This window comes from Cervus elaphus, chromosome 4 (assembly GCF_910594005.1).
Source record: "Cervus elaphus chromosome 4, mCerEla1.1, whole genome shotgun sequence".
NCBI classification, from domain to species: Eukaryota; Metazoa; Chordata; class Mammalia; order Artiodactyla; family Cervidae; genus Cervus; species Cervus elaphus.
In genome coordinates this window covers 47,391,541-47,407,437 of record NC_057818.1, presented here as the reverse complement: position 1 = coordinate 47,407,437, position 15,897 = coordinate 47,391,541, and the positions used below count along the sequence as shown (strand labels likewise).

The 15,897-nt window shown below is 36.8% G+C and overlaps 1 protein-coding gene and 1 non-coding gene across 27 annotated transcripts in view; one reads left to right on the top strand and one right to left on the bottom strand.

Annotated features, from left to right (window-relative positions):
* Positions 1-15,897, top strand: part of ZNF568 (zinc finger protein 568) — a 38,533-nt gene that overhangs the window by 13,747 nt on the left and 8,889 nt on the right. For 2 of the 26 annotated variants that reach the window (XM_043892589.1, XM_043892600.1), the window contains 4 exons: positions 1,435-1,503; positions 4,002-4,165; positions 4,670-4,942; positions 7,262-7,320. In XM_043892589.1, the coding sequence (XP_043748524.1) occupies positions 4,909-4,942; positions 7,262-7,320 (93 nt within the window). In that variant the 5' untranslated portion in view covers positions 1,435-1,503; positions 4,002-4,165; positions 4,670-4,908. Of the gene's footprint in view, positions 1-6; positions 342-1,434; positions 1,504-4,001; positions 4,166-4,669; positions 4,943-6,248; positions 6,800-7,261; positions 7,321-9,277; positions 9,432-15,897 lie in introns of those variants that run through there. The other 24 variants (XM_043892609.1, XM_043892625.1, XM_043892678.1 and 21 more) reach the window with 23 other exon arrangements.
* LOC122692972 lies at positions 9,762-9,888 on the bottom strand. The gene has a single exon (XR_006340779.1). It is a non-coding gene; the product is annotated as a small nucleolar RNA SNORA25 (small nucleolar RNA).

Genomic DNA, 15,897 nt, shown 5'->3' with positions numbered 1-15,897 from the left:
AGGTGTTGTGTTGTGGAACGTCCGTTGGGAGGCGGGAGCAGAGGGATGGTTCGGAGTTACCCGCACCTGGCTTCCCGAGTGTCGCCTTCACCCGGCCTCCCAGACACTGCGCGCTAGATGCGCATTCGGGTGTTTCCGGCAGGTGACGCTACCGCGTCCTCGGAGCGGGACTTTAAGGAGGGCCTGAAACATTCTTGGCTGAAGCAACGCGCGAGGCTGGCGGGGCGGAGCCTTTAAGGAGGCCCAGAGTGGAATAGTGGCAGTGCGGACTGCTCCGGGTGGGAGTACGCCCCTGGAGAGTGGTTGGAGTTCTAAGAACAAGAAACTGGTGGAGAGTTAGAGTATGTGTGTGATTATGATGGTCTGTGGAGTTGCGATGCTGTGTGTGTGTGTGTGTGTGTGTGTGTGTGTGTATGAGAGAGAGATTGTGATGGTATGAGAATGATGAGGGGTGTGATTATGTGGGTGTGATGGAGTAATTGTGATGGGATGTTTGTGTCATGTGATGTTTGTGATTGTGATTTATGATAACGTGCGGTGTTGTCCGTGTGATTATCAGATAGATCTACAGTGTATGTGAATGGGATGAAGTGTTTGTGATTGTGATGTGTGGTGCTTCTTGTCTTACCTCAGTTGACTTCTGTGTCGCCTTTTGGCATAATTGGCAACCGCTTGAAAGAAATTTCTGTACCTGGTTTCACGTGGTCTTTCCTCCCCATTGGTCACTGTTTCTTAGTCTGCTTCCTAGCCCTCTTTGCACCCCGCCCCTAGCCATACTTAGCCCTGTTCTGTTACTTTCCAGTTTCCCTTGGTGATCTTTTTCAGATTTATTATTTCACCTTCTTGTGGCTTCTTTTATTATTTGTATTAGTTATTGTGATCATAGTAATGCTGCCTAACAAACCACTTTTAAACTCAGTGGCATGCAACAGCAAGCATTTATTCTCTTATAAACAGGTTTGCAGAATCTCTGTTCAGGTTATGTAGGCTGGGCTTGCCTGGAGGGCTGGGCTGCAGAATCCATTCAGACCTGCTCCACATGTGTTCTTTATGCAACTCAGGAAAAAAGGACAATGGTTACCAGGACCTGTTCTTCTCTTGGTGGATCACCAGAGTACAAGAAATCATAAAAACCTCTGCTCCCAAGTATACTAATATTACAGATGCCTAAGCTTAACATTAATTACACCCACAGCCAGAGGGCAAGGCAAAATTAAATGGCAAAAAGTGTGAATGTCTAATCCTGTTAGAGGGGAGTGAAGAATTGGGACTAAGATTTCAATCTGCATCATTAGGAAACATGTCCCTTTATCCTGGTGAATGTCTTAGTCCACTGTTCTCTTTTGTCTGTTAATATTGTTTTTTGGGTTTTGTTACTGTATTTTCCAGGAATTTCATTTTACAACCCCTTCCCTTTATGTCTTTATACTTCAGGTCTGTCTCTTATAAAGAGCATATTGCTGGGCTTTCCCCCCTTTTATCCTGTTTGACTTATTTTAATAGGTGAGTTTAATTCATTTACATTTATTGTGGTTGCTGATAAAAATTTGCTTTATTTTCTATTATGCCTTCTTTTTTATTGTGCAGGTTTACCTTATCCCCTTTTCTCTCTCCACTGCTTTGGTTTCCTATCCTTGAATTTTTAACATGCGTGTTTATCAAAACCCAAACTAAATAAGATTTTAGAACACTTGAACTCCAAACTATCCACCCATTTTATGTTTTTCTTATCTGATATATTGCTTTCCTCTAATTTTAATTACCTGAAATTAGTAGTAATTCATTTGCCCATGATATACAGTTGACCTTTGAATCCCCTCCCCTTCTTTTGCAGTCAGAAATCCAAGTAGAACTTTACACTTGGCTCTGTGTATCCTAGATTTTGCAACTGCAGATTCAACGAACCTCAGATTGTGTAGTAGTACTGTAATATGTATTGATTGAGAGCAAATCTGTGTATCAGTGGACTCATGCAGTTCAAACCCATGTTGTTCAAGGGTCCACTCTGTGTGTATGTGTGTGTATTTAAAATTATGGGAAAGTAGAGAGAACATAACAAATGACATAAATTTTGCTGTCATGATATCGTTACTCCCATGTTCATTGCAGCATTATTGAAATAGCCAAGATATGGAAACATCTTTCTATTAACAGATGAATGGATAAAGAAAATGTGGCAAAAACATGCATTGGAATGTTACTCAGCCTTAAGAAAGAAGTAAATCCTGCCATTTGTGACAACATGGATGAATCTTTAGGACATTATGAAATAAGTAAAGAAGCCAGTTGCAGGACAAATACTACACAGTTCTTTTTTTTTTTCTTTACACAGTTCTTTTATATGAGCTATCAAAAATAAAATTCTTTCATATGAGCTATCAAAAATAATCAGATTCAAAGAAACAGAGTAGAATGGTTGTTGTGAGGGGCTGGGAGAGAGGGAAATGGCGAATTGTTTTCCAGTGAGTACAAAGTTTCTGTTATGTAAGATGAATAAATTTTGGAGACCTGTACAATATAGTACCTATATTTAAGAAATGGTATTATGCACTTTAAAATATGTTGAGAGTAGATCTCATGTTCAGTGTTCTTATTTAAAAAACTAAACAACACAAGGAAATTTTTGGAGGTGATGGATCTGTTTAGTACCTTGGTCATGGTATTGGTATCACAGATACATATGTCCAGACTCATCAGGATATATACATTAAACTTGTGCAGTTTTTTGTGAATCAGTTATATCTCAGTAAAGGCAAAAAAAAAACCTACAAAAATTTACTGTCTTAACCAGTTTCAAGTCTTCTTGAAACCACTTTCAAGTTCAGTAGCATTATATCCACTTTCAAGTTCAGTGGCATTATATCCACATTGCTATGCCACCATCACTACTGTCCATCCATAGAACTCTTTTTATCTTGTGAAACAGAAACTCTGTACCTGTTAAATAATAAGTCCCTGTTCTTAACAATCCCCCAGTTGCAGGCAACCACGATTCTATTTTCTGTCTCTGTGAATTTGATGTTACCTCATTATGTACTCTGTATACAAGATCATACAGTATTTGTCCATTTGTGACTATTTTAACTTAGCATCTCCTTAAGGTTCATCCATGTTAAAGCATGTGTCAGAATTTCCATCCTTTTTAAGGCTGGATAATATTTCATTGACTGTACATACCACGTTTTGTTTATCCATTCATCTGTTAATGAACAGTTGGATTGTTTCTATCTTTTGACTTTTGCAAATAATGCTGCTACAAACATGAGTATACAAATACTGTTCAAGTGCCTGCTTTCAGTTCTTTTGGATATATATCCACAAGTGGAATTTATGGATTGTATATTAATTCTGGTCTTAATTTTGTGACTGCCATACTGTTTTCCCTAGTGGCTATACCAGTTTATCAACATATTTTCTGAGCACCTACTAACAGGAGCAAAACAGACAAAAATAAATCCCTGTTTTCATGTATTTTATATGAGGGGATGGACAACATGCATGATAAATTATATAATTTGTTAGTGATAATGGACTTCGGAAAAACATAGAAATGGTGTGAGGGATATTAGGAGTATATGCCAGGCATAATGCCTCTCAAAATTTATTATAATTGAATGTTTTCTGTTTTTATTTCTTTTCTGTCATACATAACAAGGATTAGTTTCCTCTCTTGTGTATGGTTTTTTTAACCATAGATGATAAATTAATGTCATGTGACAGTGTCACTATGATATGAATATAGTTCTCATTTCAAATGAGTATAGGAATTCTAAATTGCAACTCTTATTTACCCCAGTTGTCAAGATAGATGAGAAATGGAATAGCTGGACTTATAATGCAGCTCTCTTTCACTCCAAGTTTGGGGTTGCTAAAAATCTGAATGTTTTTTGATTCAGCTTTATATCTGTCACTGCATTAGGCCTATACCCTTATGCTCACAAAAGATATTTGAGAAGGAGATATTATGTGAACATGACTATTTTTATTCCCTTTGTTTCTAGACTCTTTGTGTTTCTATTGGTTCAACCTGAGTTGCTGAGTCTGAGTTGTCTTCCAAATTCCTGCTATCTCAGTATCTCTGGTCAGTGACTCCAGGGACTGTGAATTAGAAGCAAGGAAGTCAGTTGTTTGGGACTATATTAATTATCTATTACTGTGTAATAAGGTAACTCAAAATTTAGTGGCTTAAACAACAATAAACACATTATCTCAGCTTTTGTGGGAAGTGGGGAGGGTATTCAGACTCAGATATCTCATGAAGTTGCAGTCAGTTGTTGGCAGAGCTGCAGTCATCAGAAGGCTAATGGGGATTGGAGGATTTGCTTCCAAGATGGCTGGCAAATTGGTGTTGGTTCCTGGCACAAGCCTCTCCCTAGGGTTGGTTGAATATCTTCCTATTATGGTAGCTGGCTTCTTTCAAAGTACAAGATCCGAAAATGTGCAAGACAGAAACAACAATGTCTTTTATGACCTAACCTTGGAAGTCACACATTGTCATTCTGCAATATCCTATTGGTTAGACAGGTCAACTCTATTCAGTATGGCAGAGGTGTATGAGAAACATGAATACCAGAAGATAGTGATCCCTGGGGGCACCTCGAAGGCTGGTTCCCATAGGGATGCAGTGAGAAGACATCAGGTAAATTGGATTTATATCATAAACCCACAGGTCCTGGCTCCACAAAGATAAGACAGATCTGTGATGTAAGGAGAAAGAAGCATGAAGAGCAGGTATCTGTTATGGAAGGAGACCTCCTGATCTGGGACCTTCCCCACCAGCTGGGGAGTCCTGAGATAGAGTGGACCCTGAAATTGCTAGATCTACACCCTATCTTAACCCCTCTGTATGGATTGTGGAAGGACTGAAGGACATCTTAACCTTCAGAGATCAACAGTAGCAGTGTGACAATGAAGCGTTTGACTCGGATGATGGAAAGGACAGGTGAGGCGGCTCAGAGGTGGGCAGAGTTTAGGAGAGAGCATGTAAAAAGAGAAGTTCAGTACTCCTACCAAGAAATTACACAAGTTACTGACTGTTGTTGTGTTTTGTTTGTTTTGTTTTATAATTTTGCTGTACCAGGTCTTAGTTGAGGCATTTGGGATCTAGTTCTCTGACCAGGGATCAACCCTGGGCCCCCTGCTGTGGGACCATGGAGTCTTAGCCACTTGACCACCAGGGAGGTCCCTTTGTCAATGGTTTTTATTCACTTGACAGGTGCTTTTTAAATAGATTTTTCATGTAATTTCTATTTATCTTAAATACATTTAGATTTTTTTTTAAGTGCTGTTAAATATATAACTATAAACAAAAGTTTCCTGTTCCATTCCTTCCCATGCCCTCTTCCCACTAGCCATCAGCAACTACTTGGAACATTTTTTTTCTGGATATTCTGGTATTCAGCTCTGCTTTCCTGAATAACATCCTCATACCGCTAATGTTTGATTTCTGTCTTAGATATTTCCTATTGACTTTTGACAGTGGAGGTGAGGATTTATCTCTGTTTTCTGCCTAACCCCTTCCTCATCACCCTCTCCCCATCCTGACTCCCACCCACTCTTCTTTCCCTTCTTTATAATATGGTGTTTTGTTGGAGGTTGAAGGTTGACCAGTGTCAGGATCTATATGCATTTTCTTTTGAGGTAGTCAATTTTCCCAGCAAGAAGTCCTAGACAGATTGAGGAGTATAAGCTGGAATGCTGAGAGGCAAACAAAGGAAAAAAGTTGAGGGGAGTACCTCATCTTTCAATCTGACAACTTTCACTTAATTCCCTTATTTTCTCTACATTGCTTCAGGCCCACCTTATATTTAGTTCCTTGTTTTTCAGCCTCACCCCAATCTCCTGCTTGCAGAAGTAACTAGTGCCTCTATTCCTGAGCCTTTGAAGTGTTCTGCCATGGTTTCCCCAACCTGAAGCTCAGTTAAGCTTCACCCTTCTCTAAGTTAGAAACCAGTCATTTGTCTGCTCTCTAGCTTTCAAAATTTTGTTGACATCTCTCTCTCTCTTTTTTTTTTTTTACTTTTATTTGCGTTTATTTTTTGCAGCATTTATTCCCGGGCCATAAGTTTGTGTTTCTTCAATTTCTTCTGGGATATCTTTTTCTTCTGTGCAACATTGTCTTCTGGTTTAGGAACAATCCATTCTTTTTCAGTAAGGATCATCTCAGTGTGGCAGGGAGAGCTCATGTATGGGTTGATCCAACCATGAGCTCTGTAAGTCCTGCGCTGCATCTTGGGGGCTTTGTTCACCTGGATGTGCTCAATGACCAGAGAATCTACATCTAACCCCTTAAGTTCAGCATTATTCTCTGCATTTTTGAGCATGTGCAGTAAAAATTCAGCACTCTTTTTGGGCCATTGACCCTGCGTCCAGCCCCACTGTTTGGCCTGTGCACATCTACCAACTCCACCTTTATAACAACGGAATGGCACACATTGCTTCTTTAAAGTGACACCCTTCAGATACTTGGTGGCTTTTCTGATATGCATATCCTTTATGGCCTGGGCAGTTTCACGAGTGTTCTTTAAGTGAACACAAAGATTTGAACCTCTTGATTTGCATGATTTTGTGGGGTTTTCTGGGTCGAGTGAATAGCCCACCATTTTTAGAGGTCACCTGAGGCTGCTTACTGGAAAAGGAAGTGTTGACATATCTTATCTGTCAAAGTCTTCTATATTCTTTGTCCTTGTGGGATTTTCTTCTTTTGTTTCTTTCATTTTGCTTGTGTTTCAGAGAGAACAGAGATAAATACAAGTGTTCAGTCTTTGATTTCTAACCTGAAGGACCTGAATATTTTAGGGTAAAAAATGTCAATTAAGTTATTTTAAAATGTCTTTAGAATTCTAACTGTATTTCATTTCATCATATGAATATTCCTCAGTACCTATAACCTGTCTATGATTAAAGTCTTTCCAGATTCTTTATAGTACTTCATAAATAATTTAATCCTTAATCTCTGTAGTATTTATTATTATGTACTTAATATGTCTCCTATTAGGAATAGAATCCTTATATCAGGATCCTATGGAAATAGATTCATTGGGCACCCTAGACTTAGCCCTCTAGAAATTCCCGTAGAATTCTATAGGATTAAATTATAAGCCATCTGTGTACATTTCAGTGTGTCTGTAGCCTGGTGGTGGTTAATATTTCTTAAAGATCTGAGGGTCATTACAGGTAATCTTGTAGCTGGTGTTGAAGATTTCTGTAGTCCTTTATCTGGAGCTTTAAAGTAAATAGGTTTTTATTTCTTTTTCCTCAGCTTGGCATTCTCCAGACTCTGCCCTTTTCCAGGAAGAAGAGGATATGGCCAGTTCTCTTGTATGTTTTAAGCATGTATTTGTTTCCTGTATTATTTTACAACGCAGTTGCAATGAGTTACCTTAACCTACCAGTAAGTTGGAAAAAAATGAGTCAAAAATCATGGTGAGGAAAAACACAGCTAGAAGATCAGAACCAGGGGAGATGTGAGATATGGCTATGCATAAACAGGTCCATACAGGGTTATAAAACTTGAGTTCAAATTTGAATATGATCTGGAGAAGCAAAAGCAAACTGACACATAAAGTTCATCTGATAGTTTACACTGTTTTGGAGGAAAAACGCTTATAATTCAGGAAAGAAAAAAACTTTTCATTGACACCCAGATCAAAAAGAAATCCAAAACAATTCCATAATTCTAATGATTTTAAGCTCAGTTTATTAAAAGTCCTTCTTGTTCATAGATTAAAAATTAGAAGTATATGGAAGAGTAATTTGACTACTTCTTTAAAATGATCTAATATTTTCTTCAGTTGAGATTTTTAAAGTTGAGCTAAAATATATACTAATATTCTACGACAAAATTTTTTGTAGTTCTGATATCCATAGCTCTTCTTTTTTTTTTTCTTCATTTTTTTTTATGACCTCAAAAGATAACAGTATTCTTCATATTTTTACAAAATGACTCATTTTCCTCTGCTATTGATTCTTTTTGTTTCCAACTCTTTGGAATCCCTCACGCTCTTATATTTTAAATATTTTCCACTTCACTGGCTCTTTTTTTCTTAGCTCATATCTTTTCCATCTTGAAACACACAGACATACTTCTATTGACCGTATGATCATGTGGCTCATCCAGTTATTTCTCCTTTTGGCAGAGTGATTTTTCTGGGCCTAGACAGACTTGGGTTCAAGTCTTGGCTGAATGACTTACTAAGTGCAGGATTATGGGCAAGTTTCTTAATCTCTTTGGCCTTAGTTGTGTCATCTGTAAATGGAGATAATGATAGTACCTATACCATAGGAATACTGGGAGGGCTAAATGCACACAAGTGCTCCATAACTGATAAATATTGTTAATAATTATTAGCTATATAACTTTCTTTTCTTCATTGGCCTACTTTTTTAGTTTAGCATATAAAACTGATAAAAGAGAAGATGCCTTATTTGTGTTCACAAAATTAATCCTTCTCTTCAATCAACCTGCCATAAACACTGTAATAAGGCAAAACTGTAAACAGTTTTTATAATACAGAAGTATATTGGAACTTTCCAGGCGGTCCAGTAGTTAAGACTCCACCTTTCACTGTTGGGGCACTGAGGTCCCATATGCCTCAGCATGTGGCCAAAAATTAAAAAAAAAAAAACGACTAATAATTCTTAAAAATCAGTAATTAAGAATATAGATAATTGGGTGAAGAATATGAGCAAACAGTTGGAAAAACTGCAAGTGACCAGTAAATATTTTAAAATATCGTAAAAATGTCACAAAGAAACACTGTCAGATTTGTAGATACATTTTTTTTAGATGTATTTTGAATTCATGGGTAATCATTATCCTTTAGAGGATTCCAAATAGTTCATTGTGAATTTTCTTTAGAAAGTAAAAACCTGGAGGTAATGAATTGTGATCTACATATAGGATACTCTAAACTTTTAAAAAATTCATGTAAAATAAATAAATAAATAAATAATAAAAAATTCATGTAGTTCCTCTCAGATACCAGAGTCAGACGTTTTGGTCTGGATTATCAAATAGAAATGGACAGCCTATATTTCTGGGCATGCAGACCTAAATTCATTCTAGAATATGGTTAACATTATATTCCATGGCAGCTTTTATTTATATTTGAATAGACTACTTAGCAGGTAAAAAAATCTTCTACAGCAATAAGTATAATAGCTTTATTGAGTACCTATTATGTACTAGTTATTTTGTGTTATAAACTTTACATAGCTTATTTCCTGTTATCATTACCAGAAGCTTGTGAAGTCGATATTATTTTAATTTTTACAGAAAAAGGAAATGAAGCACAGAGATTAAGAAACTTTTATAACTTCATGCATCAAGTGTATAATAAAGACAGGATTCAAACCCACTCAGCCTGACTCTAGGACCACACTCCTATGATAACTCTACAAATGGAAATCTACTCCTGAGTGAAAGAAATGTAAATTTTACCAATTGACTGTTCATATTATTTGTCCATTATATGTTGTTAGTCCTTTTTCTACTTGAAATTAAGGAATTTTAAGAATGCCTGCTTCAGCATTAGGATTTATGTGGGTATCTTCTAATTTATCAGTTACATATTATCATGTATCTTTTGTTGTATATAAACTTTAAATTTGAATAGTTATATCTACCCTATGACAAGTATGACATACAATAAGAATTCAATCAAAATTAATATGCAACATTAATTTTTATTGTTGTTAAACTTGGGGGACATTTATTTTTACTTCCCTATATCACCAGTCCTTTATATGAGCGGTTAAATCTTATTATCTCCTTAGGAAAACATAGCACTGTTGAGTGACTGTTACATTCTATGGAGAACTTCAATCTTTGGTCACAGCATTAAGAGCTCCCGGTTTTGGTCTTATAAGCCCTCTTTGAAATGACCTGTGCCACATTAATGAAATCTTCTTTCATGAGTTGCCAATGTTGTCTTTTCTAAGATAGCTTTCTTAATATTACAATGTAGAGATAGTTTCTTTTCAGACCTTTGTTTTTTATATTTAGTCTTTGATCCACCTGGAATTTAATTTTGTAATTGATCCAAGGTAGGAATTGGCTGCTAATTATATTAGTAAAATTATTTTTGCATGTAGGAGACCAGTTGTTCCAATACTGTTTGTTAAGTACTTCGTGATGCCACTTTTATCATATACGTGCTTAATCATTTCTAGGCTATTTATTTTTTAAAGGTTTATTTATTTATTTATGGCTGCACTGGTCCTTCATTGCTGCGCTCAGGCTTCTTAGTTGTATAGAAAGCGGAGGCTACTCTTCGTTGCGGTACTAGGGCTTCTCATTGCAGTGGCTTCTCTTGTTGCTGAGCTTAGGCTCTGGAGCATGCAGGCTTCAGTTATTGTTGCATGTGGGCTCAGTGCATAGACTTAGTTGCTCCCTAGCATGTAGGATCTTCCCTGGACCAGGGATCAAACACATCTCCCCTCTGTTGGCAGGTGGATTCTTTACCACTGAGCCACCAGGGAAGCCCATTTCTAGGCTTTTTATTCTGTCTTTAGTCTATTTGTCTACATCTATACCAGTACTGTACTCTGTGTGTGTAAATGTGTTTACATTGTTTTAATTACTTTAACTTTATAATAACCCTGTTTGATTGACAGGGATCTGCACAGTGTTCTAGTTTTTAAGAAATTTCTCAGCTACTTTGGGACCTGTGTGCTTCTCTTTGAATTTTAAAATCAGTTTATTTCCTATCTCAGGAAAAAACCCCGTTGGGATTTTAGTTGGAATTGCAAAGAATTATAGACTACAGACCTTCCTGACTTACATCTGTTAAACCCATCATAATTTGAAAATATTATAAATTGAAAATATATTTAATAAAATGAAATAAAAATTAAAAAAGAAAATATATTTAATAATATTTAACACATCTAACCTTATGTTTCCACAAGTTCAGCAATGGAAAGTAATCAAGACTTTATGTGAAACCACCCACTATGGATGCAAGGCTTTTTGGAAAGCCCTTTGGAATTTATTGCAAAGTTTGTGTGTAAGCAAAGGAATAAAAATGGTGGTAGTTCAGGGTATCAAATCATGTGACACATGTTTACAAAATAATTCTAGAACAGCGTCACCCCCTCCTCCACTAGTTAGACCCATTCAACACCGAGGAAGCAACGTGGAAGAGGATTGGCAAATTAATTTTAAAAAGATGCCCAAGTCCAGAAGATACAAATATTTATTAGTAATGGTAGACACATTCGCTGGATGAATAGAAACTTTTCCCACACAGAACAGGTCTCGGAGGTAACAAAAAACTTGCTTTAGGAGATAATCCCACATTTCGGATTATCTCAATCTATACAAAGTGATACTGGACCTCCCTTACTCAACAAGTACCTGAAACCTTGGGGATAAAATATTCCCTTCAAGCATCATGGAGACCCCAACCCTTTGTGGAAAAAATGAGCAATATTTTGACGCAAACTATAGCCAGATTCCCTCCTCCAGGGAGGAATCTGGCTATAGTTCCAAATTCCACTCCAGTATTCTTGCCTGGAGAATCCCATGGACAGAGGAGCCGGTGGGCTACAATCCATAGGGTGGCAAAGACTCAGACATGACTGAAGGGACTTAGCCTGCACATCTAACCTACCAAACATCGTAGCTTAATTTAACCTACCTTAAGTATGCTCAGAACACTTACATTAGCTTATAGTTGTGGAAAATCATCTAACACAAAGCCTATTTTATAGTAAAGTGTTGAAAATCACATGTGATTTATTGAATACTGTAGTGAAAATGAAAAACAGAATGGCTGAGTGGGTACAGAATAGTTGTAAGAGTTTATTGGTTGTTTACTTTTGTGATCACCTGGCTGACTGGGAGCTATGGCTTGCTGCCACTGCCCAGCATCACCTGTGAATATTCTACAACATATAGCTAACATGAGAAAAGATTAAAAATTTGAGGTATCTACATTTTCTTCACTTTCTCTCCATTGTAAAGTTGAAAATTTATAAGTCAAACTACTGTACATTAGGGACTATCCGTAATCAGAGAACAATTGAAACATTTTTTCTATCACAAAGATGTTTCATTTTAAGAAAATCCACTAATATAATGTATCATATTCAAGAGAAAATATAATCAGCTTCATAGAACTGCTAATTTTTCTTAAATCAGAATGTGAGACTTTTAGGAGGATTTTTTTTAAATTTAAATTATTTATTTATTTTACAAGAGGATATATTTATAAAATAGAAGTAAAAGGATACTTCCTTAACATGATACTTTAAAAAATTATTCTACATACATAATAAGCTAAAAGCCAGAATCGTATTTACTGTGGAAAATGAGACATATTCCTACTAAAGTCAGGAATGTGACCAGATTGCTCATGCTATCACATTTATTTACTAAAATTCTATATACATATAGGGCTTCCCTCATAGTTCAGTTGGTAAAGAATCTCCCTGCAATGTAGATCTGGGGTTTGATTCCTGGGTTGGGACAATCCTCTGGAGAAGGAAATGGCCACCTACTCCAGTATTCTCACCTAGAGAATCCCATGGGAGAGGGTCCTGGCAGGCTACAGTCTGTGGGGTTGCAAGAGTTGGACATGACAGCAACTAAACCACCACCACCACTATATACCATATAGAAAAGAGAAAAAAGATAAAAGTTAGGAAGGTGCATACAAAATTATTATGTCTAGATGATACATTTATGTGTGTGTGCACCTGAAGATGAAACGAGAAAACAGTATGGACACAAAATTAATATGCAAAAATTAATAGCATTTCTATATATTAATACAAACCACAACCAGTTCAGAAATAAAATGGAAGCTGGGAATTCCCTGGCAGTACAATGGTTAAGACTCAGCACTTTCACTGACATGGTCAGAATTCAGTCCCTGCTTGGAGAACTAAGATCCTGAAAACTCTGTGATGCAGCCAAAAAATATATAAATTTTAAAAATGAATAAAATAAAATGGAAGAAAGATGTTAAGAGTAGAAATAAAATCCTAAAGGAAAAAAAGATGTATATGAGAGAAAGAAACCTTTAAAACATTGCTGAGACCTAGAAGAGGATTTGAGTAAATTTTTAATATATACTTTTTAAAAATAAAATCATCATTGTTAAATCAATATGAATTCTCTTTAATCTTCAGATTTATTGAAATCTCAGATATTCTAAATATGCCTTTTAGAATAAGGCAGTTTTGTTCAAGCTGAGTGTAGAAGACATTTGGAAAATAAAAATGTATATAATATCCAAGAAAAAAAAATACTGTGTGTTATGCTCCAAGTTTTAGAAAGAATAACATTTATTTAATATTTGTATAACTTTAAGGAAAAAATATCCTTTTACAAAAAGTTGCCAGTCAGCATATACACCATAGAATTGACATGTAATTACCTTTATGCCTTCACTGTAAACTTTATTTTTTAAAAAGATTTATCATCTCAAGTATCTTAAAAATGAAGAAGGAGACTGCTGTGATTACCAGCAGGACCTCTGGAAGTGTTAAGATTTCCTGTTAGGGCTAGGGTGATTCTCATCTTTTTCTTGGTTGTGTCTAATAGGAAAAGGAACAAAAATTTAATGACACAAACTAAATTTATGTTTTTTGACAGTCCCCTTTGTTCCTTGCTCCAAATATGGAATTCTTGGCATATATACATGTAAAGAGCATCAATATTTTAGGAAAATAGACTTTGTTATAAAACACTGATTCATCATTGTATACAGTTAGAAATTAACCCATATTTACTTTTGTTTCTTGTTTTGCAGTTTCTGTCAGGTCTTTTTTGATATGAAATTTATCCTCATACACTAGTTAGTGGGAAAGATGTTCTAATGGTAATTTACTAGAGGTAGTGAAAAATACAGTTGTTGTTGTTCCCTATTTTTTTAATGGTTCATATTCCATGAAAAGTGAAAGTGTTAGTCACTCAGTCATGTCCGACTCTTTGCGACCTTATGGACCATAGCCTGCCAGGCTCCTCTATCCTTGGAATTCTCTAGGCAAGAGTACTGAAGTGGGTAGCCATTCCTTCTCCAGGGGATCTTCCTGGCCCAGGGATGGAACCCGGATCTCCTGCATTACAGGTGCATTCTTTACTGTCTGAGCCAACAAGAAAGCCCAATAAGGGTTATTTATTCCTGGAACATTTATTAAATGGTTACTGGGTGCCAGACTCGGTTCTGAGTTTTTCACGTTTTTTTGGTCTCATTTAGTCCTCATAACAACCCTTTGAGGAAAATGCCACTTTACAGATGAGGTTCAAATTTGGCTATTTGTTGAGTTCACACAATTAGTTAAAAAAAGAAAAATAATTTTTGGCTATGCTGAGAGTCTTACGGGAATCTTAGTTCCCTGATCAGGGATTGAACCTGGGCCAAGGCAGTGAAAGAACCAAGTCCTAACCACTGGACTTTCAGGGAATTCCCACACAATTAGTAAATTTTAAGGCCAGGATTTGAACTCATGATGTCAGATTCTACAGCCTGTTGACCAGTAAAAATATGTAAATCCAGTTTCATTTTGAGAGCTTAGTTCTTTGAAAAATTTTCAATCAAGTATGTATTAAATCAGGTTTCTTTTCAGCTTTTCTGCTGCTTTTCTGAGTAGAACAACAGGTCTTTATTCTTATGCAGGTTGACTTTGTGGACTTTGGGCTCTGCTTTGGGCTGCAGATCACCTGGTCTTGACACAGGCTGTGGGATGGGCTCCCAGCTCCTCCAGGTTGTGTTCATTCAGGTGAATGGGCAGCAGCTTCCTGGGGCAAGCTCTTCACTTGCCCGATCACTGGAGTACAAGGACCAAGTCAAAGGGTGTGTTAAAATACAAAATTCAACTTGAGTACATTTTGAAGATCTTATTGGCTTTATTCCATGATTCATGAATCAGAGAACTTCCAATCTAGCAGATATACAGGAACTTTGAGGATCTATACCAAGTTAATTTTACATACAGAGGGAGCGGGGCAAGGAAGTTACAGTAGCAAAAAGCAGATTGGTTCTGGCCCGATTACTTTCCTTTAGGGGATGATAGGGTCTATCAGACAGATGACTTCACTAATGATCATCAGGTGATTTCTGCGTGACTAGTTTAATAGTCCAGTTCTAGGAGAGGCTGAGACTAATTAAGTCTCAGTTTGGTGACATGAGGCTTAGCATAAGTGACTCCATTTTGGGCCTGTTGTCTTGTTCTTAACAGATGTAAGCGTTTTTCTCATGAAAAAGTATTGGGTTTTGTCAAGTGCTTTTTCTGCAGCTGTTGAGATGGTCATATGAATTTGTTCTTTGTTCTGTCCATATTGTGTATTACATTAGTTTATTTTCAGATGTTAAATCAGTATTGCATTCCTGGGATAAATCCCACTTGGTAATGGTTTGTAACCATATATATATATATATAAAGCAGTTTCAAGTTCACAGCAAAGTTGAGAGGAATGTACAGAGGTTCTCCATATACCCCTTGCCTCCACATGTGCATAGCCTCCCCCATTATCAACATCCCCCATCAGAGTGGTACAGTTGTTACAACTGATGGTCCTATATTGACATATCATGATCACCCAATGTCCAATAGTTTACATTCAGACTCACTCTTGGTGTTGTACAATCTATGGATTTGGACAAATGTATGTACCTGTATATATATATGTGTGTGTATATATATATGGGGGCTTCCCTGGTAGCTCGGTTGGTAAAGAATGGTGTGTGTGTATATATATATATCTGCCTGCAATGCAGGAGACCAGGGTTTGATCCCTTGGTCTGGAATATCTCCTGGAGAGGGGAATGGCAACCCACTCCAGGATTCTTGTCTGGAAAATTCCCTTGACAGAGGAGCCTGGTGTGCTACAGTTTATGGGTCACCAAGGGTCGGAAATGACTGAGCAAATAACGTATACACACACAT